This window comes from Gymnoscopelus braueri (genome assembly GCF_963280865.1).
Source record: "Gymnoscopelus braueri genome assembly, chromosome: 8".
Taxonomy (NCBI): domain Eukaryota; kingdom Metazoa; phylum Chordata; class Actinopteri; order Myctophiformes; family Myctophidae; genus Gymnoscopelus; species Gymnoscopelus braueri.
In genome coordinates this window covers 53,912,485-53,927,059 of record NC_137609.1, presented here as the reverse complement: position 1 = coordinate 53,927,059, position 14,575 = coordinate 53,912,485, and the positions used below count along the sequence as shown (strand labels likewise).

At 43.6% G+C, this 14,575-nt stretch overlaps 1 protein-coding gene across 1 annotated transcript; it reads right to left on the bottom strand.

Moving 5' to 3' along the window:
• Positions 1-2,800: 2,800 nt before the first annotated feature.
• On the bottom strand, positions 2,801-3,718 carry LOC308090939 (lysosomal thioesterase PPT2-A-like; the record flags this gene model as incomplete). Its single annotated transcript, XM_080436212.1, has 1 exon — positions 2,801-3,718. One exon carries the CDS (start codon positions 3,716-3,718, stop codon positions 2,801-2,803), a length of 918 nt encoding a protein of 305 aa, XP_080292338.1.
• Positions 3,719-14,575: the final 10,857 nt, after the last annotated feature.

The following is a 14,575-nucleotide window of genomic DNA, read 5'->3' as shown; positions in this document are numbered from 1 at the left end:
ATCAGTCTCATCACAGACACAGCTACACAGAAAACAAGAGATTTCTATCATTTCTGAATAAGTTGGGGACTGTACACTGCATATCTTTGTTAAAATACCCAATCTACAAGCTCACAAGTGTCACATAACATTGTGATGGGTTGCGAACATGTAATTGTATCTCTGTTTTAGTGCATTTAGATAAACTTTATATTATCGGGTTATTCATACACCTGGATTTTCCCTCCCAATATGATGACCATCATCTACTTATAAATATTAAACATATATATTACAGTATGATTGGAAAACGTAGCCCTATTATCACGTAATTATCAATTAATAGAAAAATAAAAAATTAGAACCAGTAACATGACCAAAATTGAAATAGAAGCTCTACGCAATTAAATGATATTACACAAGGGGGTGTGCGTTATCGTGATTATTGGCACGACAGTGATGCGGTCAGGAACGAGGCAGAGCCGAGTTCCGCAGGCATCACTGAAGTGCCGATAATTTATTTATTATTATTATTATTATTATTATTATTATTAAATAACAAACTTTTTGCAAATTGTATGCTATAACCTTTTGAAATGTTCCCCTGGTTTGGATGTCTCTGCTGTGGGTAAACATGAGATATAATTTCTTGTGTTTATACAGAATACAGAACTAGACCATACCCGTCGGGGGATATGAGCACCACGCGCGCGTCATGGTCCGCTTGTTTCACGGATGTGGCAACACTGGAGCTTGTTTGACGCACATGATTTGGCAACCCGGGAGTCAGCGAACACAAAAACGCTAATAAACGGCTGACATTTGGGGAAAGGGAAAAACGGGCTTCGGTGTTCCGTGCACATGGTAATTGGTCAATGGCTGTGTGCAGATGCAGATCAATTGCTCCAGCCACTGAGGAGAACCGGGCAGAAGAGATTTTGGTCTCAGACAGACAGAGCTACAGACACACAGAGCTTTGTAGAATTATATGTCTGTCTGTCTGTCTGTATGTATGTATGTATGTATGTATGTATTGGCATGCCCATGTATGGTCATAGCGGTCGGATCTGTGGCTCTGGACAACAGGGTCTCCCATATATGGGCGTATTGGGTTTGTTTATGGTTATGTCTGAGTCAGAGTGACGTGGCCGTGGTCCTGGCCTATATATGGGCGTATCGGGTTTGCTTATGGTTATGTTAGAGTGAGGTGGCCGTTAGCCAATTTTAATATAGGATACTACTGTTGTTGTGACACGGAATCACAATTATTAACTCACAATTATTATTATTATCTTTCATTTAAATCTGTCGTCAAATGATAGAGCCTGCTTTGAGATCTGCTCAAAGCAGATCTCAGCCGGTCCTTTTGAAATGTGGCCCTGGCTTCCATGTCTCTGTAGTTGTTAACCCATTAAGACCTGAAACGCACCTATGTCACCTTTTCATTTGAGCTAAAAAGCATTATTTGACACTTTGGCTATTCAAAAATAGCAGATCTACAAGCTCATAGCGCGGCACCGAGTGCCGCGCTATGAGCTTGTAGATCTGCTATTTTTGAAAAATCGTGAAAATGTGTGTAAATCTTGGAATATATATATTCTTTTAAAGCGAACATTAACTCAAATCTTTGCTTCTGGGGGTCCCTGGAACAAAATATTTTGAGATGGGGGTCGGCGGCCAAATTCATATAATTTTGGGGGTCCTTGACATGAAAAAGTTTGAAAACCTCTGATATAGAAACATACGTTTTTCAGAAAACCGTTCCAGAATTTAGAAGACATTTTGCAGAATTGGAACCTCAGGCCTTAAACATGAGATACCATGTGTTGTGTTTATACAGTATGCCTTGGTAGTCATTTTTGGTACATTAGACTTTACTTATTATTTGTGTTTTGCCAGTTATTTGGGGGCCCTCACGGCCCACCAATGGGCCCCAGCCCACAGGTTGAGAACCACTGGTCTATTAGAGGGTCTGTGTGTGTGTGTGTGTGTTTGTCCAGCCGGAGCTACTCTCACAAAAGGCCGGAGCGATCAGCATCACGTTCATGCACATCGCCAATAGGCTAACATAGAACCCAACTATTTGGGGTAGCTGCATTGCTTTTGCAGGAGGCTAGCCGTGTATGACAGGGTCTGTGTGTCTGTGTTGTGTGTCTGTACGGATAGCCAACCTGGCACACCCGCTGGACCAGTCAGTACCAAACCTTGTATACATGCTGCCCTGTAGTAGGCCACTACAACTTACATTTCAAAATGGAAGTCAATGGCCATGTGTTCGCGCTGAAACCAAGTGCCCAAATTTGGAGTCACACGTGATAGGGTAGTCCCCTATTTGAACTGGGGACCACCCAAAAGAATCGTATTTGAACTGGGGACCCACCAAAATAATCATATTTGAACTGGGGACCCCCCACCCTGACAAGCACTTGGAATTGTAGTAAGCATTACATTGAGTTTGACTCGGTTCCACAGATAAATATTGTGAAAATAGCAGATCTACAAGTAAAAAAAGATGTTGCCTCTTAATAAGCTCTACAACACGAGGCGTTGTAGAGCTTATTAAGAGGCAACATCTTTTTTTGCCTCTTTCTTTCATTATTTCACAATTTGGCCAATGTTTGACCAGTTTTTATAGTACAGTTTGTTGATTACTATTGCTGCAGTAGTGGTCTTTTTATTTTTTAGTATTAAAAAGGTCTTAAAAGTCCTTAAATCGCCACTTCACCGTCATCTGGGACCCCCCCCAAAATCATATGGGGACCCCCCTGGGTCTCCTGACCCAGGGGGGGTCAGGAGATTGGGTTTTCTTGTAGCTCCACAGCTACACCAGCCACTCCTCCATGCACGCGCGGAACACCGTCTCATTCTTGTGCCACAACACGTGTTCCACCCCGGGTACGGAAAACACCGCCAGGTCGCCTCGTTCCGCCAGCGTCTTCAGACCAAACACGTCTCTCAGGTACAGATCCCGGCGCTGCATCTCCACCACGCTCTCGCTGTCGTCATAAAAGCCAAACAGACTGGACTGCCAGGGCGTGACGACCCCGTCGTCCGGACCCCCGATCAGCACCAGCTTCCTGACCTTCAGGAAGTTCTCCCTCCAGGCGGCCGCATCGGGGTGAGGCCTCTCGCCGTCGAGCAGAGCCAGATAGTCGCTGCCGCTAACGTACGCGTCCCTCTGGTGCGGGTCGTTCCAGTAGTTGCAGACGGACACCTTCTGGCCCAGCCGGGTGTAGCACAGGCGGTACAGGTTGGACTTGACCAACCGGGGGAACACGTAGGTCAGGTAGTCCGTGCCGCCGTACTGGCCGGCCTGAGGCGAGGCCAGGGAGACGAAGGAGTGGACGTTGTGGTCCGCGAGCGTGGAGACCACGCCCCTGCAGACGAGCCCGCCCTGGGAGTAGCAGATCAGGTGGACGCCGTCCGGGGCGTCCCGCATGATGGGGGAGACGGCCTTCTTGAATCCTTCCACCTGCATCCACAACGGCTGCAGGCTGCTGAGGCCGCCGAATCGGTCATCGAACAGGTCGATGACCGACACGTCGGTTCCGGGATGGGCGTCCTCGATGAACTTGAGCAAGGTCTCGAATTGGCGCAGGCCGTCGAACAGTCCGTGGATTATGATCACCGGCTTGTAGCCGGCGACCGCGGCCCAGAGACACGCGCCTATCAGCAGACTCAGCGGTCCGGACGCCCCGCTTCTCCTCCGGCTGGAACCGGTGCAATATGTACCTTTCATAATAACGTGGTCAAGACCTATGAACGTCTATAAGTTCTTCTGTAAAAACGTATAGAAAATCTGGTTGGCACAACTTTTAATAATACTGGTGCTTGAAACTATTGTCATTACAGTTTCTTACAGCAACATTGAACTGAACATAGCAAATACTTGCATGTATTGAATTCCCTTTATTATGGGTGTAAATATTGAAGAAACACAGCTGATATATCCCTCCAATGATATAGAATGAATTTCATCATCCCCTTTTGCAACTTGTGTTCCAGAGACCAAAGTGGGAGGAACCCAAACACTTTATAGACTGGGAGACATCATCAGTGATGTCACTGGAGCAGACCAGGTGTTGGGGGTAAATCTAATGATCAGTGGTATGGTTGCTGCGGGGCAGGTCGATTTTCTAGAAGTTTCTAAATGACGTGTGGACGATGTGATGTCTGCATCCTGATGTCATTGTGTCATGACGTCATTACGTAATATTGTCGTAAAACATTGTAACCTACATTGAATGGCCAGTGGTGTAAAGTAACTAAGTACATTTACTCAGGTACTGTAGGCTACTTAAGTACACTTTTTTTTTTGTTCAAGGTTTTTTTATTTTATATTTTCACATACAGGTCTATAATAAAGGGCATACAAAAACAGTGAATGTATGTTACCCCTCCCACCCACCCAAAGTTCCCGCTCTGAAAGAGCCACAACCCTGGTATCTCATTGTACCATTAAAACAAAGGACAATACAAATAAGACACAATTACAATGAAAAATTAAAACAGGTCAAAAAAAAAAAAAAAAAAAAATGAATAAAGTATACACAGTAGAATATATATATTATTAAAGATAGATTTTAAATGAATAAAAAAAAAAGATACACAAAAAATATAATACAAAAACAAATTCAGTGGGGTCAATTTATGGGTCATTAATGTCAGCAGAATTCAGTCTCTCTATATATGTTAAAAAAGGTTGCCAGATGGTGTAAAATTTCAGAGCACACCCCCTTGTGGAGTAGCGAATTTTCTCCAAAGTCAAATGATGCATAACATCATTAACCCATGATTTGAAAGTCGGTGGGAGTTTTTCTTTCCATTTAAGCAGTATCAGACGCCTAGCCAAAAGGGATGCAAAGGCTATCATATTTCTTTCTTGGTGACTAAGTTGTACATCATCTCTTTCTTGTGGAACAACGCCAAACACTGCAATAGAAGCAGAAGGCTCTATGGGCACTTCTAACACTTCTGAGAAGGTTTTAAATATTAATTGCCAGAATGTGAATAACTTTGGACAAAACCAGAATGCATGTGCAAGGGTGGCTTGATCATGTCTGCAACGATCACATATTGGATCCATGTCAGGCACACATTTTGCTAGTTTTACTTTGGACCAGTGGAGGCGATGCAGAACCTTAAACTGAATGATAGTATGTCTTAAACAAGACCAGGAGACCTGGTTCTGCCAGACCCAGAATGAAGTCCTAGTATGTAACACACCTACAAACCACTTTATAACTGAAGTTCATGATGTCATGAATAGTTCGTGACGAAAGGGGACGTCACAAACTTTTTTTTGGCTGGGGCCGGAGGACAAATGACCCCTGCCCATGTATGGACGAAACAGATACAAAGCCTCATGTAAGCCCGACCCTTTGGGTCTGGCAACAAGACCAGGAGACCTGGTTCTGCCAGACCCAGAATGAAGTCCTCTCACTGAGCTTTACTTAATTACATACTTGTGACATAATAATGATGTCATGAATAGTTCGTGACGAAAGGGGGACAGACTTTTTTGGCTGGGGCCGGGGGACAAAGTGACATACCATGTATGGAGAAAACAGATACAAAGCCTCATGTAAGCCCGACCCCTTGGGTCTGGCAACAAATGGAAGAGGAGTGTATTCTATCCAAAGAGAGGAGTGTATTCTATCCAAGGTACTTAAGTACACTTTTGAGGAATTTTTACTTTACTGGAGTATTTCTCGTTTTCAGCGCTTGTGCTTCTACTCCACTACATCTGGCAAATATTGTACTTTTTTTTTTTTTTTTTTAAATTTTTATCCCGCGATTTTTGTAACCCATTTTTTTCACCCGGTGCCAATTTCCTAAGTGATCCTGGGCGCTACACCAGCCCTACACCAGCACTACAGCAGTCCCCCACAGTAGGGAGGCCAGGGCCGAGCTCATGCTTCCTTCAGGCATGAGAGCCAACTGACCTTCTTGTCACCTGACAGGGGGGAGTTTCCCTGGTTGGACGTAGCGCGTGGAAGGAACACGTTATTCCAACCAGTTCCCTTCCCCTCCATCAGGCGCCCCGGCTGTCATGGGGGAGGCGGTATAGCGACCAGGATTACTACATGTTTTTGTGAGGGTATTAACTACCCTAGGAGACACGGGGAGAACATGCAAACTCCACACAGAGTAGGCCCTTTCGCCAACCCCACCTAGGGTATGGGCGCTGATGACGCGGAGGAGAAGACACGCCCCCAGCGCCCACAGCGTCCCCGGCGGGAATCGAACCCAGGACCTTCTAGCTGTGAGGCGACAGCGCTACCGACTGCGCCACCGTGCCCCTCTAAAATATTGTACTTTTACTACAATTATTTGAAAACTTTAGTTACTAGTTACTTTGCATTTTATTATTAAACACACATTAACCACTTTAGCCCTATTTTATGTATAGGCTATTTGAAAATAGCCGATCTAAAAGCTCACAACGCGTCGCAATTGTGAGCTTGTAGATCTGCTATTTTCAAACATTTTACTTTTGGTACTTTAAAAGTACTGGCATCAAATTAAACTTACTCAAGTAACATTTTGAACCCAGGCCTTTTACTTGCAACAGAGTACTTCTACATTGTGGTATTGATACTTTTACTTAAGCAAAAATTGTCAGTACTTTTTCCACCACTGTGAATGGCCGACAATATGACATCTATAAATCTATCTATAAATGCATGAAGTCTGTGTGTGTGTGTGTGTGTGTGTGTGTGTGTGTGTGTGTGTGTGTGTGTGTGTGTGTGTGTGTGTGTGTGTGTGTGTGTGTGTGCGTGTGTGTGTGTCCCACTGTTACGACTATGGTTGCAACACATAATGGACTGGACTCCCTCCTTCCCAGTCTCCAAAACACAACCAGTCAACACAAGTTTAAATGTCCAAAGGACAGTGATTTATTAAACGACAATTAAAACATGGGTAAATTACCTCAGGGTGGGCCCTTGTACATCAAATCAAACTCAAAATAGCTGATGTACATGTTAAAGTACTCATGTGGCCCATAGTTGCTTCTTTTGGGCTGGTTTTCCTAGAGCTGGTTGCTTGTTTCTCTCACAGAATCTGGCAACACTGATCTCGACTGTCTGGACCGGAACCAAATGGTTCCACGTGTACACTCATCAAATGGGAGTACATGGACTAATGCATATGAAACTGGGGGTCGTTGAAATGCAAAGGGTTCAGAACCAGTGGATCAGTGTGTAGATGTGTGCCACTGAGGCTGATGAGTTCAGTCAGGCCAAGAGAGCTGTTTGTTTTCATTATCATGTTTTGTTGTTGTTTCTGTAAATCTGGAAATTACAAACATAACGTGACTGAAGGGAAGGAAGAGATGCAGCAATTAACAGCACAAATAAACAGAACAAAACAAAACAAAACAAAACAATACAATAACAGTGTTGCTCTGAAAGGGCTCACGACATCATTACCAACACTCCCATGATTAGCCACATGGTGGAGGCAAAGTACCACTAGAAAATTCAAGGACATTTTAAAGCGTACTAGTTTTTTTTTAACTCATTTTAAGAGACGGTTAGTTCCAGATTGATTTTGAACCATGAATGTAATGCTTAGCAGTAACCTGTGACCACATGAGATGTAGCTGTGTGGTCGTATCACTTCCTACACATAAAGAAATAACCATTTGTTGGAATTCCAACAATAATTACGATTCTAAATCACTATGACTGTGCTGTGGAATGAAAAAAAACATAGTATTTTATCAACTCCGTCAGACTCCGTCAGATGTCAACTAGGTCAGATATGCCATTCTATGAAGATGACACCAAAAAAGAAAAGGTTTAACCCTTCCATTTTCAAGTTTAAATAGGTAAAAAATACCCTTTATATTTCTTTAATGGAACGAGGCTTGAAACAAAATTATTTATCATCATTTTAATTAATTCTAATGGTCTCTAAAAACAAGACCAGGAGACCTGGTTCTGCCAGACCCAGACTTCACATGACGTGTCAGCCTGTGTCTATGCCCATGAATGGCCGGGCTTCGCACGACGTGTGTCCCTTCTATGCCCATGTATGGACAGACTTTTTTGGGGACAGATTTCTTTTCAAAAAAGTGACACTTGTGGTGTTAGGGTCCGAAATGACCCGGAAGAGAAGTGTGGCTCAATTCCCCCCAAATTGTCAATGTTCATGTTTGAGAGTGAGAGAGACTTGTCCTCAATTAACATTTGCTATCAGGAGTAAAATAAAGTTTGAGTTTATGAAAAATAAATGACTTTTTACCTTCTATGGTATACGGGTCAAAAATTACCCTAACACCACTAGTGTCACTATTTTTTTATAATATTAACATTTTTTAAAGTTAAAAAACAAGTTTTTATTAATTTTTTTTAAGTGTGTTCTAATTATTATTCTTAATTATTATATTAATGCTAGATAACATCACTATCCATTGCCTTCATTATAAGAAATGTAATGAGTGAATTTTAACATTTTTACAATAGAAAACAAGATATATTGAAAGATGAAATCCTAGCCCTCATAATATTTTAAAAAGTGTTTACATGGATATGAACGCATTACAAGTCAGCTATGAGGTGGGAGAAAAAGAAAAAAAAAAGTATTTTGGGTTGATTTAAATCACAGGTCAAATTTGACCCGCTAACACCACAAGTGGATGCAGTTTTCTAACACAATGCAAGGGTTAACAGTCAACACTTTGATCTTTTAAAATATATTTTCCCGGCATCGTCCCTCATAGACGCATATTGCATAATCATTGATCTGCATCATCATGGCTGGACGTGGTGGCAGGGGGCGTAGCAGAACCAACATGACCTTTAACCTGGAGGATCTGGGCATCGGGAGAGGAGAAGCTCTACCTCCCACTGCCGTCAAGCCAACAGCCCTGTTCAGGGTTGCCAGGTCTGCTCATAATAATTTCCCCGCAAGATTTTATTTGAAAATAGCCGATCTACAAGCTCACAGCTTGTAGATCTGCTGTTTTCAAATAGCTGATGTATATGTTAAAGTGCTCATGTGGCCCATATAGTTGCTTCTTTTGGGCTGGTTTTCCTAGACCTGGTTGCTTGTTTCTCTCACAGAATTTGGCAACACTGCCCCCTGTTCCCTCCCATGACGGCCCAAGCCGTCCCTTTACAGACAGGAGAGGAGGTAGAGTACACGCTGGCTTTGAAGCAGGAGCTGAGAATGAAGTCCAGAATGGAGAGTACAGTGGTTGATGAGCTTTACTTAATTACATACTTGTGACATAATAATGATGTCATGAATAGTTCGTGACGAAAGGGGACGAAAGGGGGACAGACCCCTAGTGGTTGAAATCTGAATGGCCGGGCTTCGCACGACGTGTGTCCCTTCTATGTCCATGTATGGACAGACTTTTTTGGGGGACAGCATTTTTTTTGGCTGGGGCCGGAGGACAAAGTGACAGATTTTTTTTGGCTGGGGCCGGAGGACAAAGTGACCATGCCCATGTATGGACGAAACAGGTACAAAGCCTCATGTAAGCCCGACCCCCTTGGGTCTGGCAACAATAATAGAGAGGGCCCCCGATATCCCCTCCCATCCACTTGCATTGAGTTGCTCACACAGCGCATGGGGCCGAAATCACCCCTTCTTCCGGGTTGAGAAATGTGATGGGCGGGGCCTATTTGGGGCTTCTGCGCGTCACTTCTGTGACGCGTTTCGCATCACAGAAGCGCGCAGCCCCGTGCGCAAGCTCGTAAGCACGCTCGTGAGTCGAGCCCATTGGTCAAAGCCGTTTTCGCTCGTTCGTGACAGACGCCCCCAGGGCGTTTTAAGCTGCAGTACCATGAATGGCCAGCATGTCCATTCGCCTTCAATGAAACCCCTGGGTTCTGGGGGCTTGGACAAATACCACACCGGAGAGCCCAGGGACAATACCATCGAATGGAGCCCAGACCGGAGTCGGTCGCCCAAAGAGCTTTGTATCAACGTCAGAAAGTCTCAGAGAAAAGCAGGTCCAGTGTGTCCACCTCAAGTCAAAGCAGTGAAGAAATCCATCATGGCAAAAGAGGAGGTTCTTTCCAAACTGGAGACTCTGGAGAACTCTCCAAACCGGAGGAACGACGGAGGAGATGGCGGCCAACTATGCAGACGAGGAGGATGAGGAGGATGAGGAGAAAACCAACCAAGAGGCCGAAGAGGAGGACGAGGAAGAGGACTTCGAGGAAGACTTCGAGGAAGACTTCGCGGATGATTTGGTGGAGGAGACAGATAAGAGACATCTAAAACTGATAATCGGCTGACTCGTTAACCAGATCCAAAGGCCATTTATGCTAAGTAGAGAAACTTATATGTGACGCTTTAGGCTGTGGGAATCAACTATTGCTGGATTATCTTCGATGCTTCTCTCTCTGTAAGTACTTGATGTCTCTCTGGGTCGCTGCTGGAACTCTACTCTCCCAAGACATATCGAGCCTTTATACACTGTTGGCTGCGGCCCTAATGTCACTACGATGATGTCAGGTAGCGTCAGGCATCTCCACATATATGGAGCAGGCTATCTCCGCTATGCCCAAATCTGGGACTGTGATGTCAGTTCCAGACGTTTGGGTGATCGCCATATAGGGAGTTCAAGGAGCCACCCTCAACTTACCACTGAAAAAGCTGAACTGACAGCTTTAAAATGCCTTTTGTGTGAATACGAACAAAGCACAACTTTGAAAGACTATTTGCATCACATTGGACAGCCATCTGCAATATTTTGAAATGTATTTGCCGGACCCAGGGGGTCTGGCTTACATGAGGCTTTGTACCTGTTTTCTCCATACATGGGCATGGTCACTTTGTCCTTAGGCCCCAGCCATAAAAGTCTGTCCCCCTTTCGTCCATACATGGGCATGTTTTGTACCTGTTTTCTCCATACATGGGCAAAAAACAGGTTTTGGTCACTTTGTCCTTAGGCCCCAGCCATAAAAGTCTGTCCCCCTTTCGTCCATACATGGGCATGTTTTGTACCTGTTTTCTCCATACATGGGCAAAAAACAGGTTTTGGTCACTTTGTCCTTAGGCCCCAGCCATAAAAGTCTGTCCCCCTTTCGTCCATACATGGGCATAGACACAGGCTGACATGTCATGTGAAGTCTGGGTCTGGTAGAACCAGGTCTCCTGGTCTTGTTTTCAAGGGTGCCCATTTAAGACAAATATTTATGGAGCGTAATATGTTCCACTATAAATATCCGTAAAAAAATTAACGGACAAACACTTAAAAGTAAACTTGGTCAAACTTGAGGACACCACATCAACCGGGTTAATTTTCAATGTGTCTATAACAAAAACCAGCAAAAATAACTATTTCAACTTCCTACAACAAACCGGACCCGAAGACAAATGCTATTTTAATGTTTTTTTTTCTTTTCTTATTTCTATTTTTCTCTTGCTGATGTTTGCTGTTTTTAACATGTCTGTAAAGCACTTTGTAACTATGTTTGAAAAAGCGTCATATACAATTCAATTTATTAATTATTTTGTTCGTTTGTTCATTCATTTGTCGAGGGACAGCGAGTGCATTTTCCGGCAGAGCTGCCGCGGAGCTGCCGGCGGCGCCAGCTTTGGGAGTGTGCTGCGTTTGTGTAACGCAGTCCCCACCAATATTATTTACGATTCTGTGCCTATCGGTACATAACTCGGACGGCGCTTAGTCGACTAGTAGACCATCGGCCGGTCGTCACGGGCACTCGTGCCTGGAGGCGCTCGGGCGCGACTCCTTGGCCTCAAGGTCTACTGAGTCGGCGCGCCTCCGTCATGGTCCAAAACTATACTTTATCGGCGGAAAAAATAAGTTGACTGCCGCTCCTCCACCGGCAGTTCCGCGGCAGTTCCGCTGCTGCCGCTCCTCCACCGGCAGTTCCGCGGCAGTTCCGCTGCTCCGCCGGCAGCTGCCACTCCACCGCCGGCAGTCACTGCCGGCAGTTGCCGCTCCTCCACCGGCAGTTCCGCGGCAGTTCCGCGGCAGCAGCCGCTGCCGGAAAATGCACTCGCTCCTTCTGCATTTGTCAGGGCTAAATTAATACAAAACAACTCTCGTTATGTAGTGCTAAAAAACTGGTGAGACCAACCGGTAATTAAACACACCAAAAACATGTGACTACATCTCACTTAATACATAGGGACAATCAATAAATCATTGAAACCTGCACATGAGTGACTGAGGACCCAGTAAGCAGGCATTCTACTTTAAACCAAAAAGTCCTACATAAAACACAACCCATTACACCCATTGTCCACAATAGTAGGGGGTACTAAGCACAAAAAATGGCCAAATCGTTACGCGGCGGATAAAAGCATGAAATTTGATACAGATGTCCCTTGGGTCATCCTAAAACATCCTAGAAGGGGTGCCCAAAAAAATCTTAAACAGGAAGTGAGTTATGGACAAAATTCAAAATGGACACCTAAACTGTTGACCGTTGACTCAAAAGACACCAAAAGAATCTCCAAAAAGCATAAAATTTGGCACATATGTCCCTTGGGTCATCCTAAGACATCCTAGAAGGGGTGCCCAAAGGAATCTGAAACAGGAAGTGAGTTATGGACTAAATTGAAAATGGCCGCCTAGTGTTGTCGATTGACTCAAAAGACAACTAAAGAATCTCATAAAAGCATACAATTTGGCACACATGTCCTTTTGGTCATCCTAAGACATCCTAGAAGGGGTGCCCAAAAAAATCTTAAGCAGGAACTGAGTTATTGACAAAATTGAAAATGGCCGCCTACAGTGTTATCCATTGACTCAAAAGACAACTAAAGAATCTCATAAAAGCATACAATTTGGCATACATGTCCCTTGGGTCATCCTAAGACATCCTAGAAGGGGTGCCTGAAATTATCTGAAACAGGAAGTGAGTTATTGACTAAATTGAAAATGGCCGTGCCCGTGTACAGTGTTGACAGATGATGCAAAAGACACTCGTAAAAAATAATCTCATATAAAAGCATGAAATTTGGTACACATGTCCCTTGGGTGATCTGAATGCATCCTAAGGGGTGCCAAAAAAAGTTTTAATAGTCTCTCAATGGAAAACACTCCTCCCACACGGGCTGCACTGCTACAATATTCAAATCGAGCAGCCAATCTGGCATTTGGTCCAGAAGCCTGAAAGCTATGTAATCTCTACCATCTCCTGACAAATATGGATGGATTAAAGTCGCTGATTCGTGGACACCTTTATGGACACTCTTGCCAGAGGCTGCTTAAGTTTGTAGAGAACTCAAGTGTGGCTGCAAAGCTGAGCCCTTCTGTTCGAGAAAGTGTAGATGCCGGGACGCTGGGTTACCTTGCAGAGCATTATGCCAATGTGCTGGTAATTGCGAAATGGCACACATGAATACATGTAGTTACTAAACACTAATCACAAAAAAACAGTAATGATCACGAAGAAAATACATGAGAAGATAGAGTGTAAAACAAGCAAGAAGATGTAGAGTGCAAAATAAATAAGATGCAGAGAGTAAAATAAGAATATGCAGAGTAAGATAAGATGCAGAGTAAAATAAATAAGAATATGAGAGTTCAGAGAGTTAGATAAATAAAGAAGATTCAAAGAGTACAATAAAAAAAATATAATGCAGAAAGTAAAATGAATAAGTGATGTAGAAATGAAAACAGAAGGTAGACTACAAAATACGGCAGGTTATGCACTGCATAACCTGTCGTATTGAGTCTGCATAATATGCAGACTGCCATGGTCAACTGTTTAAACAGCCATTTAGAATTTATTCAACATGGTCCCTTCCTAAAAAGTTTAATAAACAAGCAAATAAATAACCTCTTCTAGGATATATTAAGAAGCACTCAATGTACGTACCAAATTATACACTTTTATGACGTCCCTTTATGTTTTCTTTTGTGTCAACTGCTTTAGGCGGTCACTTCCTGTTTAAAACCTTTTTGGGCACCCCTTGTAGGATGCGTTCAGATCACCCAAGGGACATTTGTACCACATTTCATGCTTTTATGAGATTCTTTAGGTATCTTGCATCATCTTTCAACACTGTAGGCGGCCATTTTCAATTTAGTTAATAACTCACTTCCTGTTTCAGATTATTTTGGGCACCCCTTCTAGGATGTGTTAGGATGACCCAAGGGACATATGTGCCAAATTGTATGCTTTTTGGAGATTCTATAGGCTTTTTGAGTCAATCGCCAGCACTGTAGGCGGCCATTTTCAATTTAGTCAATAACTCACTTCCTGTTGAAGACTTTTTTGGGCACCCCTTCTAGGATGTCTTAGGATGACCCAAGGGACATGTGTGACACATTTTATACTTTTTGGAGATTCTTTAGTTGTCTTTTGAGTCAATCGACAACACTAGGCGGCCATTTTCAATTTGGTCAATAACTCACTTCCTGTTTCAGATTTTTTTGGGCACCCCTTCTAGGATGTCTTAGGATGACCCAAGGGACATGTGTGCCACATTTTATGCTTTTTGGAGATTCTTTTGTTGTCTTTTGAGTCAACGGTCAACAGTTTAGGTGGCCATTTTGGATTTTGTCCATAACTCACTTCCTGTTTAAGATTTTTTTGGGCACCCCTTCTAGGATGTTTTAGGATGACCCAAGGGACATCTGTATTAAATTTCATGC